Below are 27,600 nucleotides of genomic sequence, written 5' to 3' on the forward strand. Positions count from 1 at the left end.
CCAGCTAACCATTACCTTCTTCACTCTTTCTTTCCTTTTATTTCCTCTACGAATGGACCATGCTGCAATCTCGGCAAACCCTTAATCATAAGCAGGAAGCTTTATACACATCTCAATGAACTGGAAGTTTCATTCCAACCCTCTCTTTTTCTCCTACCTCCCCCCCCCCCCCCCCCCAGCAATGTTTTGTTTTTACTCTACTCTGGTGCCTGTTGCAGCAATTGAAGTAGTCCGTGGTGAACTATTCAAGCAGCCCTACGAGATATGACAGGTAAACGAAACAATCAGATGCAGTCCATCTTTGCAGATTTCTGGCCATAATGCGTGTTCCTTGATATCCAGTTCCGCATCATTCCCTTCGGAGGTCTAAAGGTACATTAGATACTGAATACAATTTCAAATTGGTGTTTTCAATTTGCCTCAAGATAATACAGCTTCTCCTGACCACCTCCCCCCCCCCCCCAAAAAAAAAAAGGTTTACTTCATCTTTTTCTATCTCTCTTAATTTTTCTCTCTCTATGTGTGTGTATGTATATTATGTTTATATGTTTATACATATATATATATATATATATATATATATATATATATATATATATATATATATATATATTATATATATCTGTATATATTTGTTTTTTATGTCTATCTCCATCACTACAAATTCTCACTGACATTTTATATTCAAATTCTGAATCACAGACCTCCCATGCCAATATGAACAATTCTGTTCCCTTGCTCTCAAGAAGAATTCATCTAAAGACCAATTTATAGAAGGAAATCAAAAATCTATCAATATCTCCCACCTGAATGAACATGGTGAAAAAAAAAAATCAGTTAAGGGACACAACAATTAGCCCAAATCTACACATTTAAATCAATTAAAGTGAAAACCCAAATATACACCAATGCATACAGTTGTACTTAGTTATACCTACCTACACTATACATGCATTATACATACATACATACACTTGTACATACATACACACATACACACATTCACATATAAATACATACACATACATAGATATATGTATGTAGGTGTGTATATATGCACCTACACATTTCAAAAGTGACGCGTTGGTAAACTTGATCCTATCATCAGTTAAAGTGTACAGTACCTCCTGACCCCAAGTGTTCCACTGAAGACCACTCCACAGGAAGGAAAGGCGTAGCAGCCCTCTCACTTCCTCGTAAAAGGTTAAGTGCTACAAATAATACAAATTACACACGCTCACTCCTCTCTATCTATCTATCTATCTATCTATCTATCTATCTATCTATCTATCTATCTATCTATCTATCTATTTTTCTCTCCTCCTCCTTCTCTTGGTCTCCTTTTCTCACACTCGCAAACTCCCTATCCCTATACACAGACACATACATACACACACATACTGTATACGGCATTATATTTAGCGAGTCTAATTTGGGGGGGGGGGGGGGGGAATCGGGACGTCCCGACAATTTTGCAAGTAATTAAATTTGCTATTGTGGAGTCCAGTACTGAATGAAGAAGTGTATGCATGCAAATCACATTCAGGTCGGATTTACAGTCTTCTAGCTTTTCTCATTAGTTGTTAAGGTACATTCTTCATTGCCTATCTATATGTCGGAACAATGTTTGCTTTTATCATTACTATCTATCTTTATGAATACATATAAATATGTAATATCTGTACACATGGAGAAAGAGATGACAATGCTTTATATACTCAAATATAAATGTTTCAACTCTACCATTAATTGCAAGCATGTCCTTTCATCCCATGTTATTCTTGTATTATGCTCAGTTTCCTTGCAAGGGACTGTAATTATATTTTTAGAAATGTGGGCGTCTAGATTGATTGTCTGTGGTGTTTTAATTTTTTCTTTCTTTCTTTTGCCCTGGGCAAAATTACTTGTATCTCCTAATTGTAACCACCCCAGGCTGGGGAGTAAATGTGGCACGGACAAATGAAATAAGTTGTGTGTACCCAGGTTAATGGCAGAGCACAGTAAATGAACCATTCGCACACTGCTCCCCATTCAAATATTCCCCAACGGATATAAACTGGCCCCTGCGGCTGGCAATTACGGTCATCCAATTGCGCTAACACGATCACGAATGCAACGAGCGCGCACGCCGGGGCCGCAAGGATAATTCAGTTTGGCGCCCCCAGACGCCCACCGGCGCAATGGCAAATTTGAATGCAATCTAATCCCGCACGAGGGCGTCCTGTCCTTCGGTCTCCACACTCCCGCAGGCATCTGCCTACCACAACCCCCCCCCCCCCCCCTTGGAGTATGTTCTGTTTCGACTCATCACGCCACATCTGTAATTTAGTAATCTGACCGTCCCCCACCGACATCCACCTGTAAATGTATTCTTGCAGGGGGATCAAACTTTGCAGAAGTATCATCACACATTTGCCAGTCAGTGAACCAGAAAGAAAGAAAGAAAAAAAAAAAAAAAAAGGTTGGGGGGGGGGGGGAAGGAGGGGAAAAAGAGCCTTCATTCAACAGGCTAATCACCACACATCAGTTTTATGGGGAAGGCAGACATGGCAAAACTGTGCTGGGCAGGTGGTCGGGGTTGGAGGAAGCTTGGTGGCAGCGGAATTGGATATCCATCCAGCACGTTTTACACCCAGAGTAAATCGCTAGTGTAACCACATCCTGTCTGCTTTCACACTTGGACCCTTTACCCCGGGACCGAGATGACAACGAGATGTTGAATAATGCCCGTCTCTCACCCCTATCCCCCCCCCCCTTCCCCCTCCCCCCTGCAGCATGTTGCAGACTTTCATATGGCCATCATGTCCCCAGTGCGACATTCACACTTCAATAATGCACAGTATGCATCCCTTGTCGGCAATTAGGCGACCAGCCGCTTTTGTTGTGGGGATATTTCCCTTTGTGCGTATCAAGTGTCATGCGCGATTATGCAGATGTAGAAACCACAGAGTGCTATGCTATCAATGAATCATATATGGGACTGGAGTAAGTACGTTGAAACTAAAACAAGGGGAGCTGTTCTGTCTGCCCATATGTGTATGGGGGGGGTAGGGAAAGGGAGGGGTGGAGGTTGCCTATCTTTGTTGGGGGAGGTGGGACTGGAGGGGTTGGAAGGGGAGTACACTGGGGGTGTGGTTCAGTGTGCTTATGTGCATGGAATTTACCATAGTTTTCAGCCAAATGGTTGCATACCATCGGAAATAGGTAATGACTTTAATACACAGTCACAATGGCCATCTATCTTCCCTTTAAACCATCATAATGGTGGAGAGAGTTTTGCAGTCTCTACATAGCATTTTGGTATGACAGCTACTGGCCAACGCCCCCTCCCAGATTTAATAGCCATTTGACATTCTACAGACTTGGATCAATGTAACGGTAGGTGCAATAACGAACACAAGAAGGTGTCTGACTTCATATTTCCACATTGGCATAATAGATCAGATCATGCTAAACTTACCATGATGATATTGTTAGTGATTAACTGCAATGAAACAGTATAGCTGAATCTGAAAACACTATTTTGGCATATCATGCACTGCGCATTGCTGCCACATATTTGGTACATGATATCACAAACATACATGTATATGTGCTAGCTAGTCACAATGAGTTGCGCGCAAACTACCATGATGCTATTCTTTATGTGCTGCTACTCTGCCTAGATATTTCATTCAGCGAGATAAACTTGCTCCATTCTAAAAATTTGGTTTACCATCACAAGCAGGTAATTTGGTTTAACACTGCACATCAGTACAATAATGACGAAAATTATCATCACATCACTTTGGGAAGTATAATACTGCCTACAGACACATACACACACAATCACACCGAGCTGAGTTAGATGTACTTTTATGTAGATAATTCTGAGGTGTAATAACCCAGAACCAATGAATTTTCAACCCAAGGACCATCATATCCTTAGTCGGGGGTGCCGAAGAAAGTTGCCCATAGCTGAAGAGCCCCTGCTTCCTTCACATTATCTGTCTGATGTATTTAACAATTTGGGAAATATCTGAGAGCAATAATGTTACGTTCACACAGCTACATAAACGTAACATACTCGTGTGTTCCAGAAGAGAGCTTACAAATTTCTAGTTTCTTGCAACTACTCTTCAATCATATGTTCAAAAGAGACTAATGAAAAGTAAGGGAAGTTATGTCATTTTAGATGTATGCTTAACACATCAAAAATTAAGATTGTAGGATCAGTAGTGTCAATGGAAACTACTTAACAAAAGTTTGACAAATAAAATGTGTTCATAATATTGATAACTACATAGACGCATTTCTGCACACAAACAACCCTGTACACATATAAACAAAACACAAAAACCCACACAGAAAATATTCTGACAAAAACAAAAAAAAAGCGAGATATTACCATTTTTAGGAGCCCTGATTTGTGATAGAATTCCACTTTGACGTCATCGTGTAGCTTTAACGGCTTTGGCAGTTCAAATTCGACGCACGATAGTCCTTTCTTGATTCCCTGGATATGCGCAAGGTTGTAAAAAAAAAGAAAAAAAAAAGAAGCAAACAAACAAAATTATGCAATCATGAGCTTCAACATTTGCTTCCTAAACTGTGAAAGCAACATACAAAATTAAACACTGTACATAACAAACAAAATCCCCCATTTCCTTTGAAAAATTGAAGGCACAACAATCACTGAAGACAGGCTATGACTAATACTACCATGGAGTAACTTTTTGGCTTCTCATTGGTTTATCAAGATGTATACTACGGCAGCATAGTTTGTACAACCCATGACTTTCAAAGCAGAACACACAAAATAAATGTTATATTTCTTTCATTTCTTCTTCTTTCTTCTTTTTTAATTGTTATGACTTTCTTTCAGCAGCATACCAGAGTTCATTTCAACCCTCACTAAGCTTTATGTCATTGGTATTGTATAATACCAGATAACGAGCTGCTCTAGCAGCAAACCTCAAACATAAAATACCAACTAACACTTCTGTTCAGACAGCAACAAGATGTAGAATACTGGAAACACAATATATTTCGCAAATTTCATGAGTCGGGTGCCATTTGTGAATTCTAACAATGCGTGGAAATATCAACTCTGATCCAGCTCATAGTGCGACATGCACACACTATGCATTTTTCTCTGTTCATACCTGTCCTCCCCTTTCGCAAATTTAACCACTCCCAACATTGACGGGAAGTCCTGATTGGCAAAAAATCAGGCTCGCTAAATATATGGCGCATTACAGTATTATGTAGATATATAAGTTAAGAGGGGAAAAAGCAACAAAATTATTTCGGTAAAAAAGTAAGAACAGACACTGATCTTTCAGATCTTTTTTTCTCTTTTCTATCAATTTTTTGTCTCTTTAGGTGCTCCATCTAGATGTGTAATATACCCAGTGACCACAAGTAATACATGAAGGCATGTTGTGCTGCCCTTTGAACATCAGAAATATCTATATGGCAACAGTATATCACTGTTATTATCAAATCTCACCCACATCATCCACTTTGATCACGACATTTAAAGCTTCGAGTGCGCCGATTTCTTCTCCATGAAGCCAACAACATTTCTGCTACAGAATTATGCGGCTTCCCACCATGCAAGGTTTGTGTTTTTGTTGTTTTTTTCCAGGCAGCTGCCATTTACGAGTGTTCTCAATTTCCCCCCACAAACCGACACCAAAATTTGATCTAGGATGCAAGTTTGGAGGTTGCACCAAACGGGCAATGCAAAAGGACACTGACACATTATGGTAACATGTATTTGTCGTGGCCAGAAGTGCAAAAAAACCTGCTTCAGATTAGAGACTGCTTTAGAGACATGCCCAGTAGTTTGGGCATATAAGAGGAAAAAAAATCTGGACGACAAAGTTTATCTTTCTGCGGCAAGATTCAGGCACAACCAATGCCACTAACTCTGGAATGAATATTGGCCTTTTGCATCAAGTTTACTGGGTGTGTGTTTTTTTTAAGTCACACAGTACTTCTGTTGCTGACTTACATTAAAAAAAATCAAAGTCATTAAAAAAAAGAAAAAAGAATTACATTTATCATTCAAACCCACCTAATCTTTCATTCATATTATTCAAGGAAGCACATAATTTTCTCTGGAGGCTTGAGCCTGGATGATTTGGCTGCGAGCAAATTATCACAAAATGTGGACTTCAAGCACAGCTCTGATAAACACAGAAGTCTGCGTCCACAGGACAAGTATCTGGTGAAATAAACGGGTTGATTGCATCAATAAATTCTCACCGACTCGCTATGTTTTTTTTGTTTTGTTGTCAAAACAGGGCCATAAAGACAGCAGGTGAATGCTTAAAATTCTCTCTCGATTGATCTTTTTACAAAATGTCTCAATTGAATGAGACATTGGACAATGCCTGATGTTTTATATCCCCCTCCCCTCTCCCCCCCCCCCCCAAAAAAAAAAAAAAAGAAAAGAAGAAGAGGATTTTTACCCCACAACATGTACGTTGTCATAATGGACACTTCTTCATTTTGGTTCTTTAGTCGCAGTCTGTCACAACTATGCTGTAAGTGATTTAGCCAGGAATGAAATATGACGACCAAATACCCTCATCTTACAGGCCCGATGTCTCATTAACTTTCGAGGATGATCTGACTAAGCAAGTTTCACACGCTTGCTGCAGATGACAGGTCTTAGTTTCTTATGTCTGCCATCAGCGATAACAGAAACATACTTCATAGGGGTGCTCAATCGATACCACTAGGCGACTTCTCGCTTACACATACAAGCTCTTTGATGGCAGTGCTTCCTTTAATTCAACCAACGAAAACAGGCCACACACAAATGAAAATGCACATTAATTCCGCCGTTCCATCGAAACGCCCGATTCGTCACACACATACACACACGCAAATTTAGTCAAGACCCCCTCCAGTCAACCACAAGGAACTTGCATACCCCAAGGCTTTGGGTTGTGTGTGTGTGCGTGTGTGTGTGTGTTTTGTTTTGTTTCGTTTCGGGATGCTTTTGTTCTGTTTTCCAAAATGTATTATGCCTGCTGAAAGTATGCCAGTTCATAGGGGAAAAACAATTACTCCAGGACAAAGCATAATTGAAATTCAATTATTGACAACAACAAAAAAAAAGATGAAGGAGAAGAAGAAGAAGAAAAAAAAAGAAGAAGAAGAAGAAGAAGAAGAAGAAAGGAAGAAAAAACATAAGTTCTAAAGGATATGCAGGGCACAAGATAAGACATTCTGTCATTCATGTCACAGAGAATTTTATGAAACTATGGGAACTTCGTTATCATCCACCTACAGAAACAAAGAATTATTTCTGCGTCTGGACTGTTATTGCCAGAAAGTACAGTATATTGCAAATATTGCAAACATTATATTCATATTGCAATTGCAAACACACTTTTTGCTCCTGTTTGACTACCACATCTGTTCTTCTGCTGCAGTTAAAATTGATTGCAATTTCCTTCTTTCTTCCTTTTATTGATAGCCAGGATATGTGCCAATTTAATACCTCAGTGACATCTCTCAAAAATCTTGAGATTATCTTACCCTCTTTAATAGCAATTAGATGCACTGGATTGCACAAGAAAAGTTCTAATGGCATGATTATGTCAGCATGTTGGCACATTGGAATACTGAATAGGTTAGCTACGCCTAACTCACACACATGGGAAGAGGAGGTAAATCAACATTCATTTCATATTTTTTTTGTGTTCTGACATTGATAATGGATCTTTGAAATGATATACTAAATTGCCAAAGGTGAATATCTTCTTTTCTTGTGTTTCGTTAAGATGATTTCATACAATATTCTTTGTATAAATTATCTCCCCAGTAAAAAACATACATACAAACAAACAAATTTATATATATATATAAAAAAATACCCCTAGGATATCAGTATTCAGCACAATAAACCAGGAAATTTCTCTTATCCTATTCAAAGCTAACAAGTCTGAATTGATACAACCAGCTATGCTCAACACTCTACCTGATCAGCGAGCCTTTCTAATCTAATCATCTGTTTGTCTGCATTTTGTTTTTTTCTTGGTCCCTTCAACATGACTGAAACATTCCCCATTTCCGTGACAAAAAACATTCCCTATTTTTCTATGTAAATTTGCATGCTAGATCTTCAACTGATCTTGTGAGCTACATTTTACCTTTACTTGATTCCTCATTACCCAAGCTGTCTACATGTTCAGTTGGTCTGAGAAAAAAAAAACCCACAAAAAACCTTTCCTCAATTCCAAATAACCGTGCCACTGCATTTCTTAGTAATCCTTCCATCAGATATTCAAACAATCCTGTAAGTGGCATTCCTGATCACGATGTTTCGCATTTCATTACCTCAACTTCTTGACTCTCTATCCAAATTCCGAGTCTGTTCCAGCCCATGAAACCTCCACAGCATTCCAAAACGCTCTAGAATGCACCTCACTTCTGCACTGAAGATCACCAGAGGTCTCGCACGTGCTCACACGTCCCCCAAATTTCTCGGAAAGGCGACATTTTTGTGGTCAGCACCAAATCTCACACTTTGACTGAAATCTCATGCGGGTGCGGATACTACTTTGCTCACTGAACTTTGCTGAATACTCTCTGATGATAGCATTGTGGGGATAACTGGATGATCACGGACGCAAATAACAGGAAAATGTTAACTACCAGCATTGACTACATCTATGCAGTTTGCAATGAAGACAAAACAAAACAAAACCACAACTCATCTCATCTGGAGTAATCATTTCTGCCAATATTTTCCCCAAAATGAAAGTCCCTAATGCAATCATCATGTGCTCCCAGAAAATCTTATCATATTCTTGCTCTTTCTTTAACCCTTTGGATACATTTACATCATTCCGATACAGATTCTAGAGAGACCGGAACTCCAAATATGCACTAGATTAGCCCCAAACAGGATGATAATCATCTCCCTCCCCCCCCCCCCAAAAAAAGAGGAAGTTTGTCTTAGCTTTGTCCGTGCTGAGTCTACCCGTCACTGTTAGGCAAAGTTACCAACGTAGAGTGTCAACTCAAAAAGGGTTATCAATGTATGGATGTGGTTGGGCAGGACGCTGCTGCTGCTGCTGTTGTTGCTGCTGCTCACCTTGACAACTTCCTGAGTGTGAACTTTGACCTTGTGCTGGTGGACCGAGAAGAACGGCGAACACGTGCCGCTGCTCATCATGGGTATCGTGAAGAGCTGCACCCGCTTGAGTAGCACCATCTCCGACTTGTAGATGGCATTTTGCCTGACCAGCTCCCCATAGTACTGTACATAGCGCCTCTGACTTGGAATAGTGACCCCCTGATTGATGGGGACAGAGGGAAAGAGAAGGGGGTAATGAGTGAGCCGAGATGACACTGTCCCATGCAGTCAAGCATTTTGAAATGCTTCTGTTCTCATTCTAGAAGACGGGCTTTGGACTAGGCACATATACACAATAGAACACATCGGGCTTACCTTCTTCTACAGATTTATCAAGGAGTACTTCAAAATGCCTTTGTCTTAATTAAGCACATAATGCTAAATCACTCAAAGTGCTTATTAGCCCTACACTGATACTACAGGTTGTCACTGATGTATATATGAAAAACCATTACCATGAGAAGCAATATCGTCCTATGTCTCTTACAAATTGTTCTGTCTGCAAACCCATGTGGCGGCACTTAGTCTGCCTGCTCCTGCGACTGTGTAGGAACATGGACCCGTTCACACAAAAAACATCAACGAAAGTTTTAGATGATTGTTGTGAGAGGGTTAATGAGTTCAAACGGAAAAGAGTATGCTCATTTCGGATCGTCTAGGAGTTGCGAATGCATCAGACAGCGATCCCATTCGAACAGACTCTCTTGAACTTTGAACCGGCAGGGTGGGCGGAACCTACCTTTCCGTCTGTGGTCCTGACGTTGCCGTAGTACTCCATTGCACTGGCCGCCGTCAGGCACCGCCCCTGGTGTAAGAGAAGGGCGCACACCATCACCCCTGTTCTCCCCTGGAGAAGGAAGATATCAAGATTAGAGAGGGAGAAAAAGTGAAGTGCTTATGATTCCTGAAAACACGCCCTCTTTCCTATATAACTCTATTGCCACTACTGGGACGTAAACCGCACAAGATGGCAGTTTTGAAGTGTTGGCCCCATAAGGGTTAAATTGGATCCTTTGTGCAAATTCCATGTTGGGGAAACGGAGACCCATGGTAATGTAATTCCAGATGTGGTTATGATATCCCTTCTTTGCCCCCCCCCCCCCCCCCCATGAAAAAAAAAAAGAAAGACATTACGATAGTCATAGCCAGCTCCGCACTTCTAAAAGCCATCCCTTCATAACAGATTCTGGGGCACGCACCACGTGTTAATTCAAACAGCCCATAAACGAAGAACTAAAAATGTTGCAAGAAAATGGCACCGCATGAGTCAAAAACAAGGAGCAAAACTGGGCAAATGCATAGATTATGATCGCTTTGAATGTCAGTGAGTCACATTAAATGTTAAATGGACTTCTCAAAATTGTCAACTTGTCATGCAAAGTTCCATAACATCACTGCATACATTCCTTCCCATCAGCTTTGGGCTTGGACATGTTGGCAACTTCTCCTTTTTATGTTGTTTTGTTGTTCATAGGTAATCATCTACTACTGTGGCCAAATTTTCAAAAGCCTCAAAACTAATCTATAATGGATTCTTAAATTTACAAATCTTTCTCTCTCAGATTGGCAAACTTTTATAGATGTCTTTTCGATTTTGTGCACGACTCTTCTCACAATATATCAAGTTTATCACTTTTGTTTTTCATATATGCATTAAGATGTTTTGCACTCCCTTTGCTCTCTTTGCACTAGAAACCTGGAACAGGCAAATTAGTTGCAGAAAGAGATGTCCCCTGGAGGACAATTCTGCAGGTATGTGATTGTACACAGTAGATCAGGCACTAAACTTCTCATACCTACGTTTGAAACCATCTAACAGCCATATTTACACCCACACAACTGTACAGGGCCTTGTTGCAACAAGAGATAAGTTTCCAATCAATTATACATCACCTTCATGCTCAATTCTAATTGGCTTAAAGGGGAACGCTGGACTCAGGAAGACTTTTGTTTCTGTGTTTTTGCTTTAAAAACATGTGCCAATGAAATAAATGAAGCCTGACAATGATTTTTGTGAAGACAACACCACTAAATAATAAATGGCCTCTGCCGACTTTATCTAGCAAATGAATTCCGTGTTTGACTTTCATCCGTTTTGGTGTTTTAGTGATATGCAAACATTTTTTTGTCTATTGTTTCTTGAATTATTTGGTCCTCTTTTCCTCGTTGACGTTGCAGTGTCGACAGTCATAACACTAAGCCCTAGAGATCACATCCCACAGATAGTGACCATAAAAAATTCCAGTATCCTCTCAGAACAATATAGTAAATTCGCTACTCTAGAAGAAAGGACACATTTCATTCATCAAGTCCAAGAATTCACATTCCTGTGGTCTAATGGTATATCCTTTTATTGCAAATTTTACTATTCATTGTAATAGAGTACTAAAGTGTGGTGTCTTAGCTGTGTATCGCCATGGAAACTGGTTCTTAACAACCTCACCTGGCCCGAGTGTGTAAATGCACGCCTGGTTCCAATCCAAGCTATAAGAAAAGACTATTATGCATCATTTCTTCAGTGCTCTATTGTTTCATAAAGTACAACAAAAACAGAGAAAAGTTCTTCCATTGAACCTTTGTAGTTCATTAAAATATTCTTTTTTTTTTCAGTTGTAAAAATTTTGAATAACTCTTTGTTGCTATTTCTAAATTAGCAAATTTCCAGGGCTTCATATCCTACGATGAAGTCCGCACCTACAACGTAATATCAGAGTCTTGTAGCAGCAGTTCCAATACACTTGCTGCAGAGCAATGACCGCAAGTAACATCCGACTACTTGTTGCCACAATCTGGAACTTTTGATGCGCTTTGGACATCCCCATGTGCTTCTTGCTTCATTATCCCCTTTTTCCCACATTTCCTGCTAACTTCCGTCAGCTGATATGACTTTGACAGGGACTGTATATCTGTGAAGGTCATAGCCAGCAAGTCAACAGGCTTTTGCATTTCATTCCCCCCCCCCTCTTTTTTTTGAGAGCAATGACAGTGAAATCAAGGAGTTTCAGGAGATGGAGTTGCAACAGTCTTATTCCCATTGAACAGGCGGCGCCGCCGTCACTTAAAAATATGATGCACCACGCGTTACCCCGGGGTACCGTAGTACCCCGGATTACCGCGTTGTGTAGCGCCACCTCACGTCCATTCGAGAACAGTCAGAGAAAAATGCATGCACTGTGTGCGTGTACATAGTCCTTCCCATGCCACTGCATGTTATACTATGCGTGCATGAAAGCTGCGATACCACTAACGTGTGCTTTAGTGTAGTGCAGTGCAGTGGCTAGCGCGCGCTAGCTCCAGCACCAAAATAATTTCCTCTTTTTGGCACCCAGGGTACAACCTTTTTAAAAAAATAAATAATTCAACAAAATGGCTGATTTTTATTTGGTACCCCGGGATACCATTTATGTCATCATATGTAAAGTACGTGTCAAACTAGATCTGTGTCACATATAAGGAAGACAGTTGATTCATGTTTCATTGCATAATGACCAGCCACTCTCTAAAGGAAGATACATGTCTTCATAATGGTAATTACTCTTTGCCATCCTTACTTAAAATAGAAAAGATGAGAGGTATGTAATGGAAACACACAGGAATGCATGAATAGAAATTGCACAAAGATTGCTGAAACCAATATCCAAATCACACTAGACTTATCCGGCCCCTAATCTGAAATATAAAATTTCAAAGAACAATACTTGAAGATTATACCATATCAGCTTTATTTTGAAAAAAAAAAAAAAATCTATAAAATAATGATACTAGAACTATGGTAATAGAGCTGTAGCGCACCGGCGCAGCATTGTCAACACATTTCTTACGGAAATTGAATAACACCGCCACGATTTGAGTTTTACAGGACCTCAGGGAGGATCGTTTTGATTACACACAGTGGGATCATGATGTGGCAAAAAGCTTCCCCTTTTACTAGAAAAAGAAAAATATATGAATATGTATATCTACATAGAGTAATGAACTATGCATGCCTTAAAGAAAAAAAAAAAGAAATACAAAAACAAAACATAAGAGCAGGTGAAAGTTTCTTGAGGCTGAACCTGGGTATAAATCAAAGCTGCATGCAAATGGGGAATCCCTCCGAGTTGACCATTTCTCCGTCTCCTATTCACTAATGCTGCAGGTGAATGCCCTGCTCTCTATCTCAATCAGAGGGACAGGTGATCCCATGGGGGGATCTTAGGATGGGTGTCAGCAGCCTTACGAACAAGCAAGAAACAAACCAACAAACAAACAAATGCACGACACAGATTGGACAACCTTTTCTCTGCAACCTTTTCTTTTTTTCCCCATCCAATCCAATCCAAAACCACTCTCCCTCTGCAGTAGCATCTGTATCAAACCACACGGGTGATTACTTTCCTTGCATTGGTTATTCATGTATATCTATTTGGCTGCAAGTCCAGAGCTTACTCTGGGGGTAACCGTATATATACAAATGGATTGTAACAAAAATATTCGGTGCGAAACATAGTTCTATCTTTTGATATGCTGTAGGGCATAAGACCTTCCATCATATCCTCATGTGAAGCAAGGGCAAGGTTAGGGCAAGGTTGTCATTGACTTGACTGTACCTGTAATTCTTTCATCTCATAAAATCTTTCAAGGCAATGATAATAATGACAAATGATAGTAACAACCAAAACAATAACAATAATAGCTAGAAAAAGCACTTGTAAAGCACAGACCTCTGCCAAGCAGCTCATTTCCACCCATATACACGCATGCTGAAAATCGCCCAAATTCGCAATATAGAGGCCTTTTGTTTATGTCATCAGCTTCCAGCTACGCGGCGCCTCGCCTTAGCAGAGCACGCACTTCAGAGTGTGCGTGCAAACCTCTAATATGCGCAGCTTGAGCTCCCAAGTTCATTGACCCTATCTGCTAAAAGATAGAAAATCCTTCAAAAATCCATAATACCAACAATGGTTGCTTTTATCATTGTCATTATCATCATTATCCTTAGAAGAAAAAAGTGGTGTCAAACTACTGTAAATTGAAAATGGCATTTGCCTATGGTCATTATTATTATTATTTTTTTTTTTTTTGAAAACAGGAAAGATAAGTTGCAAAGTTTTCTGATTGGCTTTCTTCTTCTTCAGCAGCAGCCAGCCAAGCCAGGAAAGCTAAAGGAAAACAGAGCCTAGAATGTTTTGTGTACAAACAGACATCTGCTAGGTGTCATTCTATGCAACTGACAATGGACATTTCACAGTCATGTGTGGTACCATGTCTGATGCAGAATTATCACAGCAAAGTCCAAACTCAGTAAGCTAAAGGCCTACATAAATATTAATACCTATACGTGGGAGTGGTATATGGTTATATCCATATGAAAATTAAATGGGAATATATTACTGTCAAAACTGAGATATTGAGCATATTTTCTTATCAGCCCTTAAACTACACCTATCATATGGTGTTTATTCAGCAGCATATGTTTTTGTTTAGTTTTTTTTTTTCTTTTAGCGACCGGACTTTCATAGAACCACACTGCACTGACTTTGAACCAAAGGAGTTGCCTGTATCAAGTTTGGGTGTATGACTACAGGTTGAACGCTGTCACACTACTGCCACGCAGGGTATAACTTTGAGTGACAACCAGCCTTTATATATGAAGGCCCCCTAATCAATTCACCTCACCCCCCCCCCCCACCCCACCTCCCGCCACCAAAACTGTACAAATATGGGGCTACCATCTCCAAAGGTCACTAGCAATTGCAAGTCCAGCTTGTGTTGGGAAAAGATACAGAATTCCATGTCCATCTTGAAAATCTTGCACGCAGACCGCTTCTGGACTCCACCCGCTACACAGGCTGCAGGAGTGGGGGCATTATAAATCCATGGAGGCGGTATACATAGCAATGCCAGTCGCGCTCATTTTGACGGGACAGAGCGGCCGTCCAGGACACTGCACTATCGAAAGTGGTCGCCTCGTGCGACAAAGCCAAGAGCGCACCGTCACACTGGGTATCCTGCGATTCTCATTAACTCCTGCAAATTTGACTAGCTAGCAAGTGCAAAATGACAAGGGGAGAGAGAGAGGGAGAGAGAGAATACGGATGGGAGGAAGAGAAGTGACAAAAAAAGGACAGTCAAAGTAATAAAGCCACTTTAGCATGAAGCTCTCCTTTGACCTTTGACCCAACCGAACACAGGGGTCAAGGGAACGTTATGTTGGAGCAAGATGCAGAAGAAAACTAGAGAGCTGGAGGTGTTTGAGGCACATTTTTTGAGGCTTTCTCTATGCCGCAGCCCCTAAATCCTGCCTTTTTTTCCCTTAAAAATATGAGAAATTATAGAGCATCAAAACGAAAGTTAAACCTCTCATTTGTTATGACATGCGTTCATTTCAGTCGGAGATCTCACAATGGTCAAGTTTACAAAACTATGAAATCATTAATGATAGCACATTTCAGAGCTTGGGCACCGGCCATCACATGATGGGTGATAATCTCCCCACCTCAAAAATGGGAGAAACATTTAGCACAGTATTGTTAGAAGATTAGTGTAACATACTTCCTGGCAAGCCCCCCCCCCCCCCAAATTCCAAGAATTGACACACCATCCCCTATTGTTGTAGAAACAGTCCCATGGCTATAGAAGTCGACATCCTGAAACTCAATTTCACTGCAGCCTGGATGTCCCTGCATTGTATCGCAGGGGTTCACTTCACATTCTGATATAAACAATAATGCAGCCTACATTTTTCATCGTCACACTGGGTGCGGTGCTAACTTTCAGACGTGCAGCATAGAAGTGTAGAAGAAAAGTAAATGCAGCAATTTGAAGAATACTTTCACTGCTTTTTGCTAATGAAGCCTTTGTGTTTTGGCTAAGACCCAACAGGTGCCATATACATGTATCTTCGTGCAGAGCCACTAGAGGATGACAAGGGAAATTACAAAGAGTTTGCAAAAGATAAAAAGAAACCTTTGAATTCCCGTAAACTCCTACACGAGTGCCTCTAGAGACGGGGGAAATCCCTCTCTCGCACATCAGTGATACCAGTCACAAAAACTGGTTTGTAGCTTCCACAGCGCATGACACACTTAAGATAGCAATTTTCACCTGACACCTGGTTTGAAACTCCCGTTATTTTTCTTTCGGATACGTGAGGCATCGCACAATCACATCATAATGAATACCACAAAAAATCAACAAGACAAAGGTCAAGTAATGTCTCGCCCACATATCACAATTTGTGATTAAAGCGTTTGTCAATGTAGGTTTGTTGATCTTTTGACCTTTGACCTCGTCCAGCTAAACCAATATACTGATTTGACCGGCATCTTTAGGTGATGTACCTGTAGTGTGAATAATTTTGTGGTTAAAGCTCAAGGCTGTGGAAAGTTATTGAGAGCCCACAACATGGCGCTTAAATCAGGGAAAGTTCTTTGACACTTTGACCTTGTCAGAATTCACCAATACTTGAACTTGACCACATCTTTAGGTTATGTACCTGTGGTGTGAGTTTGGTGGTCATAGCTCAAATCCGTGGAAAGTTACTGAGAGTACACCAAAATACTGTGAGTACAGTGCTTATTAGGACAAGTTCATTGACCTTTTCACCTTTGAACTTGTCAGACTGCACCCATATTCAAAGCCTGACCTGCATTTTTAGGTTATGTTCCTAAAGCCGATGGTCAAAGCCGATGACTGAAAAGAAAGTCATGTCTTGCTTCGGCTTTCCAGGCGAGACAAAAATAAACAAACAAAACAAAATTGGTCAAGAAAAAACTTTGCCAAGGTAGATTATCTATCATAAAAAACCTTCACAGCATATCTTAAAGGGATGGTACAAGTATTGGTGAAGATGAGACTTGGGCTTTTAACTTTTAGCGAGATACCAAGAAAACACTATTGTATGACATAGTACAGAACATACCATTCTAAGAGGAATTCAAAGTTTATTTGATGAAAATCGGGTTTGGTATGACTGAAACATCCAAAAACAAAGTAAAACAAAGCGATTGTAAAAAAGTGTGGGTGGACCCCACACTTTATTAGAATCGCTCTGTTTTGGATATCTCAGCCATTTCAAAACCAATTTTAATCAAATAAAAGTTGAATTCCTCATGGAATTACATGTTCTTTCACATTTCATAAGAGGTTTCTTATGAATGAATCAAATGAATCAGTGCTGAAAACCATCAGGCAAACCATTGACCACTACGAAGACCTCCTCACGATCGTCAAGAAGAAGAACCTAAAGTGGTATGGCCACGTCACACGATTGGACGGCCTCTCAAAGATCATACTGTAGGGCACAGTCCCGGGGGGGAAGAAGAAGAGGCAGACAGAAGAAGAAATGGGCCGACAACATCGCAGAGTGGACGGGAAAACCTTTTGCAGAGACCCAAGCATTGGCCCAAGATAGACAAAGATGGAGGAGACTGGTGTCCACGTCATTGCAGCGCCCCCACGACCACGCCCGGTCAAGGGACCGGTAAGACGGTAAGAGGTTTCTCATTATCTCACCAAAAAAATGTTAAAAACCTGAAATTAGGTCTCAACCAAAACTATACCATCCCTTTAAGGAATACTGATTTTTTGAATTCCTTGTCATTTAAAAATATCAACCATTTCCCCCCATGAAGAACACCAGTCGTACTGTCAGATCATTCCTCGCTCAACTATTCCAGAGAAACAAAAAGAATCTTAAACATTCATTTCCTTGTTGGGTTTTTCAGGGACAACTTTTAAAGGGGAAGGCTAGTAACTGATTAGTGGGAATCAGTGGAAATGCTGGGATATGATTGTTCCAATCCTTATGGGATTCATTCAAGAGTTCATTGTATATCTATTGTTGTGTGAAAATGATTTGCTTCAGAACGGTCTCATATTCAAGTAATGTGCAGATTAATGTTCCGTCACTGACCAGGGACGCTAACCTGGAAGCATTAAACTGCACATTACTTGAATATGAGACCATTCTGAAGCAAATCATTTTCACACAACAATACAGATACAATGAACTCTTGAATGAATCCCATAAGGATTGGAACAATCATCTCCAAGCATTTCCACTGATTCCCACCGATCAGTTACTAGTCTTCCCCTTTAAGGGATGTTTGCTCAGCAATTCATTCAAGTGCTTGGAAATGAACTGTGGTTTACACTGTATATCCAGGGCTGCACACTAACCCATATATTTTCTACTTATATCCCCCTTTTCTTCATTGTTGACAGTCTTCATGTAGCAAAACTATATTCAAGATTTACCTGACTACTACATATGTTCCATTCCATTGTGTTCATGCTTACAAGAGCATCATACATTGCTGCAAATAGAAACAAATGAACAAATTTGCCAGAGGAGGTCAGAGGAGGTAAGAAAGAACAACAACTGAGGCTAGTAATTAAGATTAGCAATGACTCTCATAAGAATTGCTTTTAAACAGCAATGAAACTAATTCAAGGATGATACCTCATTCTGCTTAAAGACACTTATATACCATTTTTAAAACTCTTCTAATTCGTAGTAATCTGTACGTCCTTCAGTATTCAAAAAATGACATTTATAAAGATTTAAAGCTCTATCAAATATTAACAGAATTTCATTCGCACCTCCCATGGATCCATAGCATTTCTGTTACACCTTACCTCAAACCTGACCTCTTTCAATGATAATGCATCTGGTACCTCTTTACCTCTTAGTTTACTGGCTTCAAATTACTGTAAAAGTGGAAATTTTCGCGCATTTCGCGCAACCAGAAACTAGCGCGAAAATAAAAACACGCGAATATTTTTGCTTGCCATACATTCCTGTGCATGATGTCTTGATTCCGCGGAATTAAAAACACGCGAAACTCTTCTGACCCGGCCTAGCGCGAAAAATTAGTCGCGCGAAAATATCCACTTTTACAGTAGCTTCATTTTGTTATTTGCCACTTCATTAATTTACCTCTCATCTCCGACATCAGATCCTCCCGATCACGTCTGTACCCAATCCACAAGGACAAGAATGGCACTGATCGTATCAAACCGTTGTAATACCCCCAGCTTGAAAATCGCAGGTCAGCTCCGAGTATTCAACATGTTGCCAGACTAACGGCAAGAACTGCAAGGACTATCCGGTACGCGTCATCATGAAATGCCCCCCCCCCCCCCTTTCTGGCATATTTTGTATCAAATTTGTTACATCCCATACAGATTATCTAATCCTGTTTTGTGCCTGTCTACAACATCATTTGCTCATAAATGTGTCAGTTACTTAATCCTGTCTATGTCATCTCATTTGTTTGTTTTTTTTCCAATTTTCATTCTATCCATTCACATCTCCCCATTGCCAATCTGATCTGTTTCCGCCCATCATCTCTTGCACCAGCAGAACGGTATCAACCCGCCGCATTGTGCCAAACAAGAAGATTTAATCTCTTGCACCTCAGAGGCAGCCTTCCTTCCTTAGCACCCAGTCTGTATGGCTTCCCCACACATTGTAATTATACGTTTTGCATGTGATCCCTCCTACAGCTACTTTTTGGATCTCATCTGTTGCATCTTCCATTATCCACCTCTCCTATTGAGGTTTCCTTCTTCTTCTCCTTCTTCTTTTTCTACTACTACTATTTCTTCTTCTCCTCCTTTTTTTTTTTCTACCTCCTTCTTCTTCTTTTCCTTCTCTTTCTTACCTCTCTGCATCTCACAACTTTACAGACTTTGGAGACCCCTCCTCCTCCTCCTCCTTCTCATCCCTCATATTTTTTTCTTTGTGTGTGTGTCTCTGTTCCTATTCCTGAAATGCTCATCTCGAAAATTCCACAGGGGTAATGAGAGGTGTGTCATTGCTGGGCGGCCTTCCCAGGGTGCAATATCCAGGCCACAGCACCCTCATTAGACTGCTAATTGGGTAGTCCTCTCGCCTCATTAGGGGGCCATTAACTACTCTTTGCGGCTATGAATAGCTGCGGGTACTCCCAGCCAACACGCCAGAATCACATGCGCCTCTCGCGGCGAGAGGGGCAAACTCAGGGGCCAGTACGAGAGAGAGAGAGAGGCAGACAGAGTTCACTGCAGATATCCACCTCTGATGGTGCATTTATCATTCGCTTATAGTCATGCGCCTTTCTTTGTCAGGGCCTCTATACCATGCCATTACTTAGTGAGGTTTTTTTTGTTGTTTTAGTTTATTTTTCTAAAGGTTTCATACATTGATTATGAAGTAGATAGGGAGAGCTCATGCGACAATGTGATTCCCTGCAAACCTGAATTAGAAGTCCAATTCAACACCACATCCAACCCGACTTCAAACTGACAGAGCAATAGCAGAAAACAGCATGGTAGCAGTTTAATTAAAATCGGATTCGTAATGAAAAGACTACACACTTCTACAGTTTTGTGTGTTTTGGCTGAATAGTGGCATTGGTTGCAACTACATGTATCAGCGGCCATATTCCTTTTCCATCTTAAACTCCTCATTGCTAAGTTACTGTAATGTAACAAGGATGTGACGCACAGAGTGTTTTTTTGTTTTGATTTTTTGGTTTCATGCAACAACAAAAAAAGAGAAAGAGAACATTAGCAACATTTAGTTCAGCAGTTTGTGGAAGACTAACGCAGCCATGACATCACCACCTCATGTTATTTCTATACGATGTGGTTGTCACTAATATTGCCATTCTACGAAAACATGCGGAACTGCGAAATGCCACACCTTTCTTCTTTTAGGCCCTACTTCAAGACTGACGAAACCTCTACCTGCCATTCTGTTTCTGTTTGTCTGACTATACTTTTTCCATTACCACCAACTCAAATGTGGCATGGAATTGTGATTCAAAAATTGTTGATACCTTCAAGTCTGAACTTACGACCTATCTTTTCCAGCAACTTTGAGAATGTGACATATTGTAGGAGCTGGGCACCTTTGAATGTTCTTTACATTACAGACAAGTGGTGCTATATAAATGCTGCTCGTCATTCGGCGACATAATTTTTACCTGGATACTTGCATGCATCTGTTAAAATCCTCCTTATATTGAAAATACAAGCCGTTTTTAATAGTTTGAATACAGGTAACACTATGAATTCCTCCTTAATTTAAGTCACTTAGATAAGCACTATAAAAACTATAATGTGCCCAATCTCTTTGTTCTCAAGTTAGCCAAAGCAAAAAAAAAAAAAAAAAAAAAATTATAAAACAATGAAAAAAAAAAAAACAGATGAAGTTTACCACCAAAGTACAGAAGGTAGTGTACGACAAGATAATCAATGATAATCATTTTTCTTTTTATACTTTTCATGAATCTAATTTATGCTTGTGTGCTTCTGGGTGAGAATATTCACCATTATTGTTCAAACATACTGACGCACTGCTGAATTTCACACTAATCTTATCACATGAAACGGCTTGACATCAATTTAAAACATGTCTACTTTCAGTCAAGCATTCCTACCATGCTGGCAGTACACAATTTGTAAATACATATTTTAATTCCCTTCAACAATACTTGATGCATTTTCCTGTTGGTCTTTCTTATTGTGGGGAGGGGGGGGGGGGGAACCAACTCTTTTTAAAATCAGCAAAGCCAAAGATAGAGAATAGTGCGAGTTTGAGCACAATTTGAACAATGCTTACAATCGGCTTGAAATTCAGTCAATAGTACATCTGGGCATATCATGGGAAACTCAAAATATCGGCTACGGTCCTGGGACCAGTGCACTGGTTGCATAAAGAAATTGCATGGGGCTCTATGCTGAAAGAGATGGACAAACTATTCGAATGCATTTTCTTGAATGACTATGAATGCAGTCAGCTTCTTCAACCTTGATGGATATGTCACACAACAGAATGACCTTGATAGATCTTGTGAAGAGTCCTATAGGGAAAGCTGTAACATTTCACACGGAAAGTGAGCAAATACGGAGTTCGGCAAAGGTCATGTCAGTCACATGATTGGGACGACCATTTCAAAGGGCCCACGACACACCACTGATGGTTCAGCGACATTCATTCATATGGTCATGGCTCTGTTAATATTTGTCTGATCTCTTTCAGGCTATGTTGTTCTATAACATATAATCTATTCATATGAAAAAATTTCTGTATGGACAGATGTGAACGTGCTGGGTACAGTGAATCAGGATGTGGACCAATATCTCTTATGTGAGAAGTTCCTCCAAATTAGAGCCAAACAGTGACAGGTTACAAACAGGAGACGGAAATGTTGGTCTTTTCCATGATTCAAAAAAGGCTGACCAGGATGTAAGGTCGCTAACAGAGTCCATGATGGGGTGTTCGTGGTCCAGCATCACCATGGCGACTCACCTTTCCCGCCTTACAGTGGATGACGGCGACGTTGTCTTTGTCTCGGGCAAGCCACTGGATGACGTCCTCGCAGAACGGCCTGATGAGACCGATCTGGGGGGGATTGTGGTCGTCAAACGGGTAGTGCGCCACCCGGTTGTCGAACCTTGACGTGTCGTAATTCCGCTCTGAACATCTAGGGTGGTGCATTGGGGGGGGGGGGGGAGAGGAGAGAAAAACGACAGAAGCAAACAGGGATTATTAAGGTTCAATTGGTCATTCACTTCCTTGCTGAACAATGGACACATTTCTTTACATTGTCATAGCCATTCTTCTGCAGTTTGGATGACTGCTTGAGCTGATGGTTTCAATAATGTCCTTCAAGTGTTCATTACACATTCAACTGAACTGAAAGAGGTAAATCGTCGCGATCAAAACCGCACAGTAATAACTATACTGACCACATGGTATCAGTGATATTGATGAAATGTATGTTGGAGTTTCTCAAATGACATTATGAATTTGAAGGGATTTCTGAACTGTCGCATCGATGAGCTCAACGAGTTGGGGGGAGGCGACAAAATCATTTGTTTCTTTGAATTCCAGAAGGGGCACACAGAACAAACTTTGACTGCACCATGGCAAGAATCTACACATAGTCCCACATATCCATATGTGTGTGTGCACATACTCCTAATAGTGCGTACAGGTCATGATTTGTTTTGTACATAATTACATCTACGCAAATGCTTTTCCATAATTCACATGAATAAATGATCTATTACTGACTTAAAAGAATGCATCTGAACACACTGCCCTCACTACGTCTAGAGCATTGTGATCCAAATAAGTACAAAATAAATAAAAAAAATGAAAGAAACAAAGATATTCCTCTCCCCCTTCCCCCTTCAAACAGGTCAAAATTTAGTGACCTTTCATGAATAAAACAAATGGGAAGTATTTCACATGCAACATTGTCATAACATGACAAAATCATTTGTATCCATGTGCCTCTCGCATGTCATGGATGCACTTCCATTCTGAACACTTGGCTGACTTTGCTGTGTATTTTTCCAATTATGTTTGAATTTCACTGTTTTTATTCAAAATACCTTAAAACTTACAGTAAATGTACCTTAGATATTGCTTCAAAAATTATTTGTCTAGCTATAAAAAAAAAATACCCACAAACAGATCAATAACTTCAGGGAAGGTATGAAATATGAAGATTCAACATTATGATCTAGTTTTGTGTCAATGTTGACACGCTATCCAAACACATAAACATGCACGGAGGCTGAAACTTGACATAATTTGTAATCCCGACACTGGGATATCGCACAGTCACTTTGATCGTATATGTCCACTCAGGAATTCCACGAATGCACAATAAAAGTAAACCGACATATTCTTTCTCTCATTCGCGATATATAAGGGTGGGGTAGACAGATTTTGGTATCATCAATCCTACGAGGAAATGTGTTGAATTTTCACATTTTTATATTTGACTGAGTCAGATTCTACAACTGCTATTTGGGGAGGAGAATTTTTTTGCCAACGAGAGAAATCCCTTCATTTTTTAAATCAAATTCCAGGAAATTTGGCAGTGTCAAAAACCACTTTTCTCCAAAAGTATGTGTATTCATATGTTGCAAAATATTCCAGCACACCTGCAGTGCATATATGAAGAAATTCACATGCAAACTGAAGAATGATTACACTTTACAGCCAAATATAACACAAACTTACTAAAAATATTCATGCTATATCAGTACGTTCTCATAGTGGGAACACCTATCCTTCAGCCGACAGGGCTGTCTTTAGGCATTATACTTACAGATTGTACACTTTATAATGATCTTGATGATGGGAGTTTAGGAATCTGCAGAGAGAAATGAGATAGAAATATAAAGAAATACATGAAGATAATGGATAAATACAAGGGATATTAGAGATTTAAAGCACCAATCAATCACTTTTACATGGCAGCTCCTGCTATTATCATTCCTGCTCTTTCTATCGTACTGCATTCGCTTTGTTCATACCTCTTCGGAAACATGCATCAAGTATCATGCCACTTCCTGCAATAATTTGCAGCAGTATGAACGCACAACCTTCCCCCCCCCTTTTTTTTGGGGGGGGGGGGGGGGGGGATAAATTCAACCAGACTCACAGATACAGGCTCATATCACATAACTAGCTTTTGTACCTGTACAATCAAAAATATGCAAAGGAAATAGTAAATAAATTTAAAACACCAATCACATACATGCCGGGCATGTACATTTAAGGCTTCATTTGCTCAGAAAGGACCCCGCTTTGGTTGTTAAAAAATTTGCTACAATTGGGTAGTGGCTCTGCTTGACCAATGTCAAGGTCACATATGACAACTGTAGTGACATGTCTGTCTCCAAATTCTCCCTCCCCCCCCCCCCCCAATTTTAGAGGGGGGGGGGTGAATCTGTCATGGACATCAACAATTTGGTGAATACAATCACAGCTCTGCTCTCAACTCAAACTCAATATGAAGTATAAGGGTTGTAACCCTCTACTTGCACGTATCAAGGGCTCTCAAACCAGACACTGGGCTTTTCTGCGGCATAGGCAAAGGGGACAACAACTTGGTGCCCAGGTTTGATGCAGTTTAATATTTTGATGCACACTGCAAGCTACAAAAGTCATTTCACAGATATGGAGGGGGGGGGGGGGGAGGAGGGGGCGACCTTGTGCAAGATAAGTGCCCGCCTCTACTCTCGAGCTCTGAACAGAATTTACATGCAATGCCTCACTCACCACATATACCATACATTTACCCTGATCGTTACTTCTAAGAAAAGCTTGCAAATGATGATTGAATGATAAGAAATAAAGATCATCAGTTTTCAAGAAGCAAAGTTACTGATTTTCCACCTTGGAGATGAAGTACCTTGCATTTGTGCTATTTGGTTTGTTTTATTTGTTTGTTTGTTTGTTTGTTTGGGGGAGAATATTTTGATATGTTGTTAAATTTGCAAACTTCAGTCAACATTGTATACATATCTTTTAATTATTTTTTTTTTAAACAGTAAATATCCTTTGTGTTCATAAAAATCTTTTTCTGTACACATTACCCTCTCCCTATTAAAACCTGTCGTGCATCTTTGCAGTTTTCTCATTCTCTCTCTCCCCCTCTGTTTCTACATGTATGTCTCCCAAGTTTTTTTTTTCTTTTTTCAATTTTGAATAAGTCTCCAATAGCTTGATGTGAGGTTGATGACCTGTCATACATACTCGTATCATCAAATATTCTGAACTGTTCTTTTCTCAATTGTGCATCATAGCTGATGCTCATATATGCCGTCGGCAATAGATAAACTGTGTGCCCAGTGCTACAGGTTGTGGAATGCAAGCGAACACCCTTCAGCCACACAAGAAGGGTTACCGGAGAGCCGGTCCGGTCGACATCGGCGTATATATAGCCGAAGAGTGTGCATCCTGGGAATTTAACAGGGGGATGAATCAATGCCGTGCACGGCTCCGCGCCCTCAGAGACATGGAGCAACGGACAAATTTAGAAGGTCCTGCATCATTTTGTAGGTTTTCGATTACGCTTTTTATGGAACGCACCGGGCTCTGTGGCATGTTTCTCCTTTGCACTGGAGGACGTCAGCTCTTTATGTGCGTATAAGGGGTAAAACAGTCCGTGCACACTAAATATAAATACTGACATTTAGGGCTGTGCAATTCACCGCGTCACTATCCACGCAGGCATCCGCTGCACAAATCCCTCGTCAAAGGACTGAACGATAGTTAATGAGTTCTTAATTTTTCAAAGGAGGCAAACGTCTTTTATAGCTAGCAATCACAGGTGTCAGAACTTGACAGTGTGAGTAGAAATAAAGTGAAACTTTTCTGATTGCGCCGCGTCTCTCTGAGCAAAAATGAATGCAACAAATTTGCAGGTTTTCCATAAGCAAGTACTTCATCACCAATCATATTGAGGGAAAGTTTTACCATTAATACCTAGACAAATTGTGCCCTAGTGTTTGTAATTTTGATAGTAACTTTGATAGTAAGAGTTACAGTATGATGTATGAATTTCAGCTCAAATGAATATGAATCCTTCTTGTATTTATAGAAATATGCATATTAGAGCTTGCATCTTGATCACCTAATATACACTCTAGGAATTGACACACTGGAATTGTTTTTACACTATTATTTGCATTATCTTCTGATGACAACAGTTCATAAAAGATATCATAGTGGCAGAAATTACAAAAATACACCTCACTGCAAACTGACTTCTATTCACAGGCAGAATAACATCAGACAAACACAATGGGCCATAGAAGTTTTGTCAAGATCAGACCTAGTATTTAAACGAAAAGAGTTGTGGACTTGTAATTTTCCACATTATTGCCAAAGACTGAGATTTGCTGCTGCCCCCACACACAAATCATGAGGGAAAGATGTCATCACTTCACAATTATTCTTTTAAATTCAGTACATGCACAAAAAGCTAAAAAAAATAACAAGTCAAATAATTGGTCAATATTCAGCACTCACACACCATTCTCCCAGAAAAGTCATCACTGCTATATAATATTTCAATGCTAAAAAAAAAAAAAAAAAAAAAAAATTGTCCTACATTTCACATGAAAAAAGAAACACAACTAAATGCCAAGTCAATGACATTATCACATCATATTTGTATCATACCTGGGCCCTGTTTCATAAAGCTGTCTGTAAAGTTACAACCAACTTAAAGGACAAGTCCACCTTCATATACATAAGGATTGAGAGAATGCCGCAATATTAGTAGAACACATCAGTGAAAGTTTGAGGAAAATTGGACAATCCGTTTAAAAGTTACAAATATTTTAAGTATCTGCGCAGTCACTGCTGGAAGAGAAGACTACTACAGTGTATGATGTCACACGCGTACAACTATATAAGGAAAATAAAAAGAAAATTTCACAAAACTTTACTTTTTGAATAAAGTGCACATTTTTTCGACTTGATACTGATGTATGTTAAGGGTAATATTATTCCCCCTGCCTTCTGAAAGAGAGAAGTAAAGTGTTCTTTTGTTATGCGAGAAAAATGGAAATATGTTGAATTTTCTTTATTCTTTCTTTATATCGTTGTACTCATGTGACATCACAAGCTATAGTAGTCTTTTCATCCAGCCATGACTGAGCAGAAACTTCAAAAATTC

General features: G+C 39.9%; 1 protein-coding gene across 1 annotated transcript in view; it reads right to left on the minus strand.

Moving 5' to 3' along the window:
* Positions 1 to 27,600, minus strand: part of LOC140229327 (phosphatidylinositol 3,4,5-trisphosphate 3-phosphatase and dual-specificity protein phosphatase PTEN-like) — a 35,982-nt gene that overhangs the window by 5,510 nt on the left and 2,872 nt on the right. Inside the window, exons 2-6 of the mRNA XM_072309603.1 lie at positions 24,238 to 24,282; positions 22,422 to 22,596; positions 9,879 to 9,986; positions 9,098 to 9,298; positions 4,388 to 4,495 (exon numbers count right to left, since the gene is read on the minus strand). Of these exons, the coding sequence (XP_072165704.1) occupies positions 4,388 to 4,495; positions 9,098 to 9,298; positions 9,879 to 9,986; positions 22,422 to 22,596; positions 24,238 to 24,282 (637 nt within the window). The remainder of the gene's footprint in view (positions 1 to 4,387; positions 4,496 to 9,097; positions 9,299 to 9,878; positions 9,987 to 22,421; positions 22,597 to 24,237; positions 24,283 to 27,600) is intronic.

Source organism: Diadema setosum, chromosome 5, assembly GCF_964275005.1.
Source record: "Diadema setosum chromosome 5, eeDiaSeto1, whole genome shotgun sequence".
Taxonomy (NCBI): domain Eukaryota; kingdom Metazoa; phylum Echinodermata; class Echinoidea; order Diadematoida; family Diadematidae; genus Diadema; species Diadema setosum.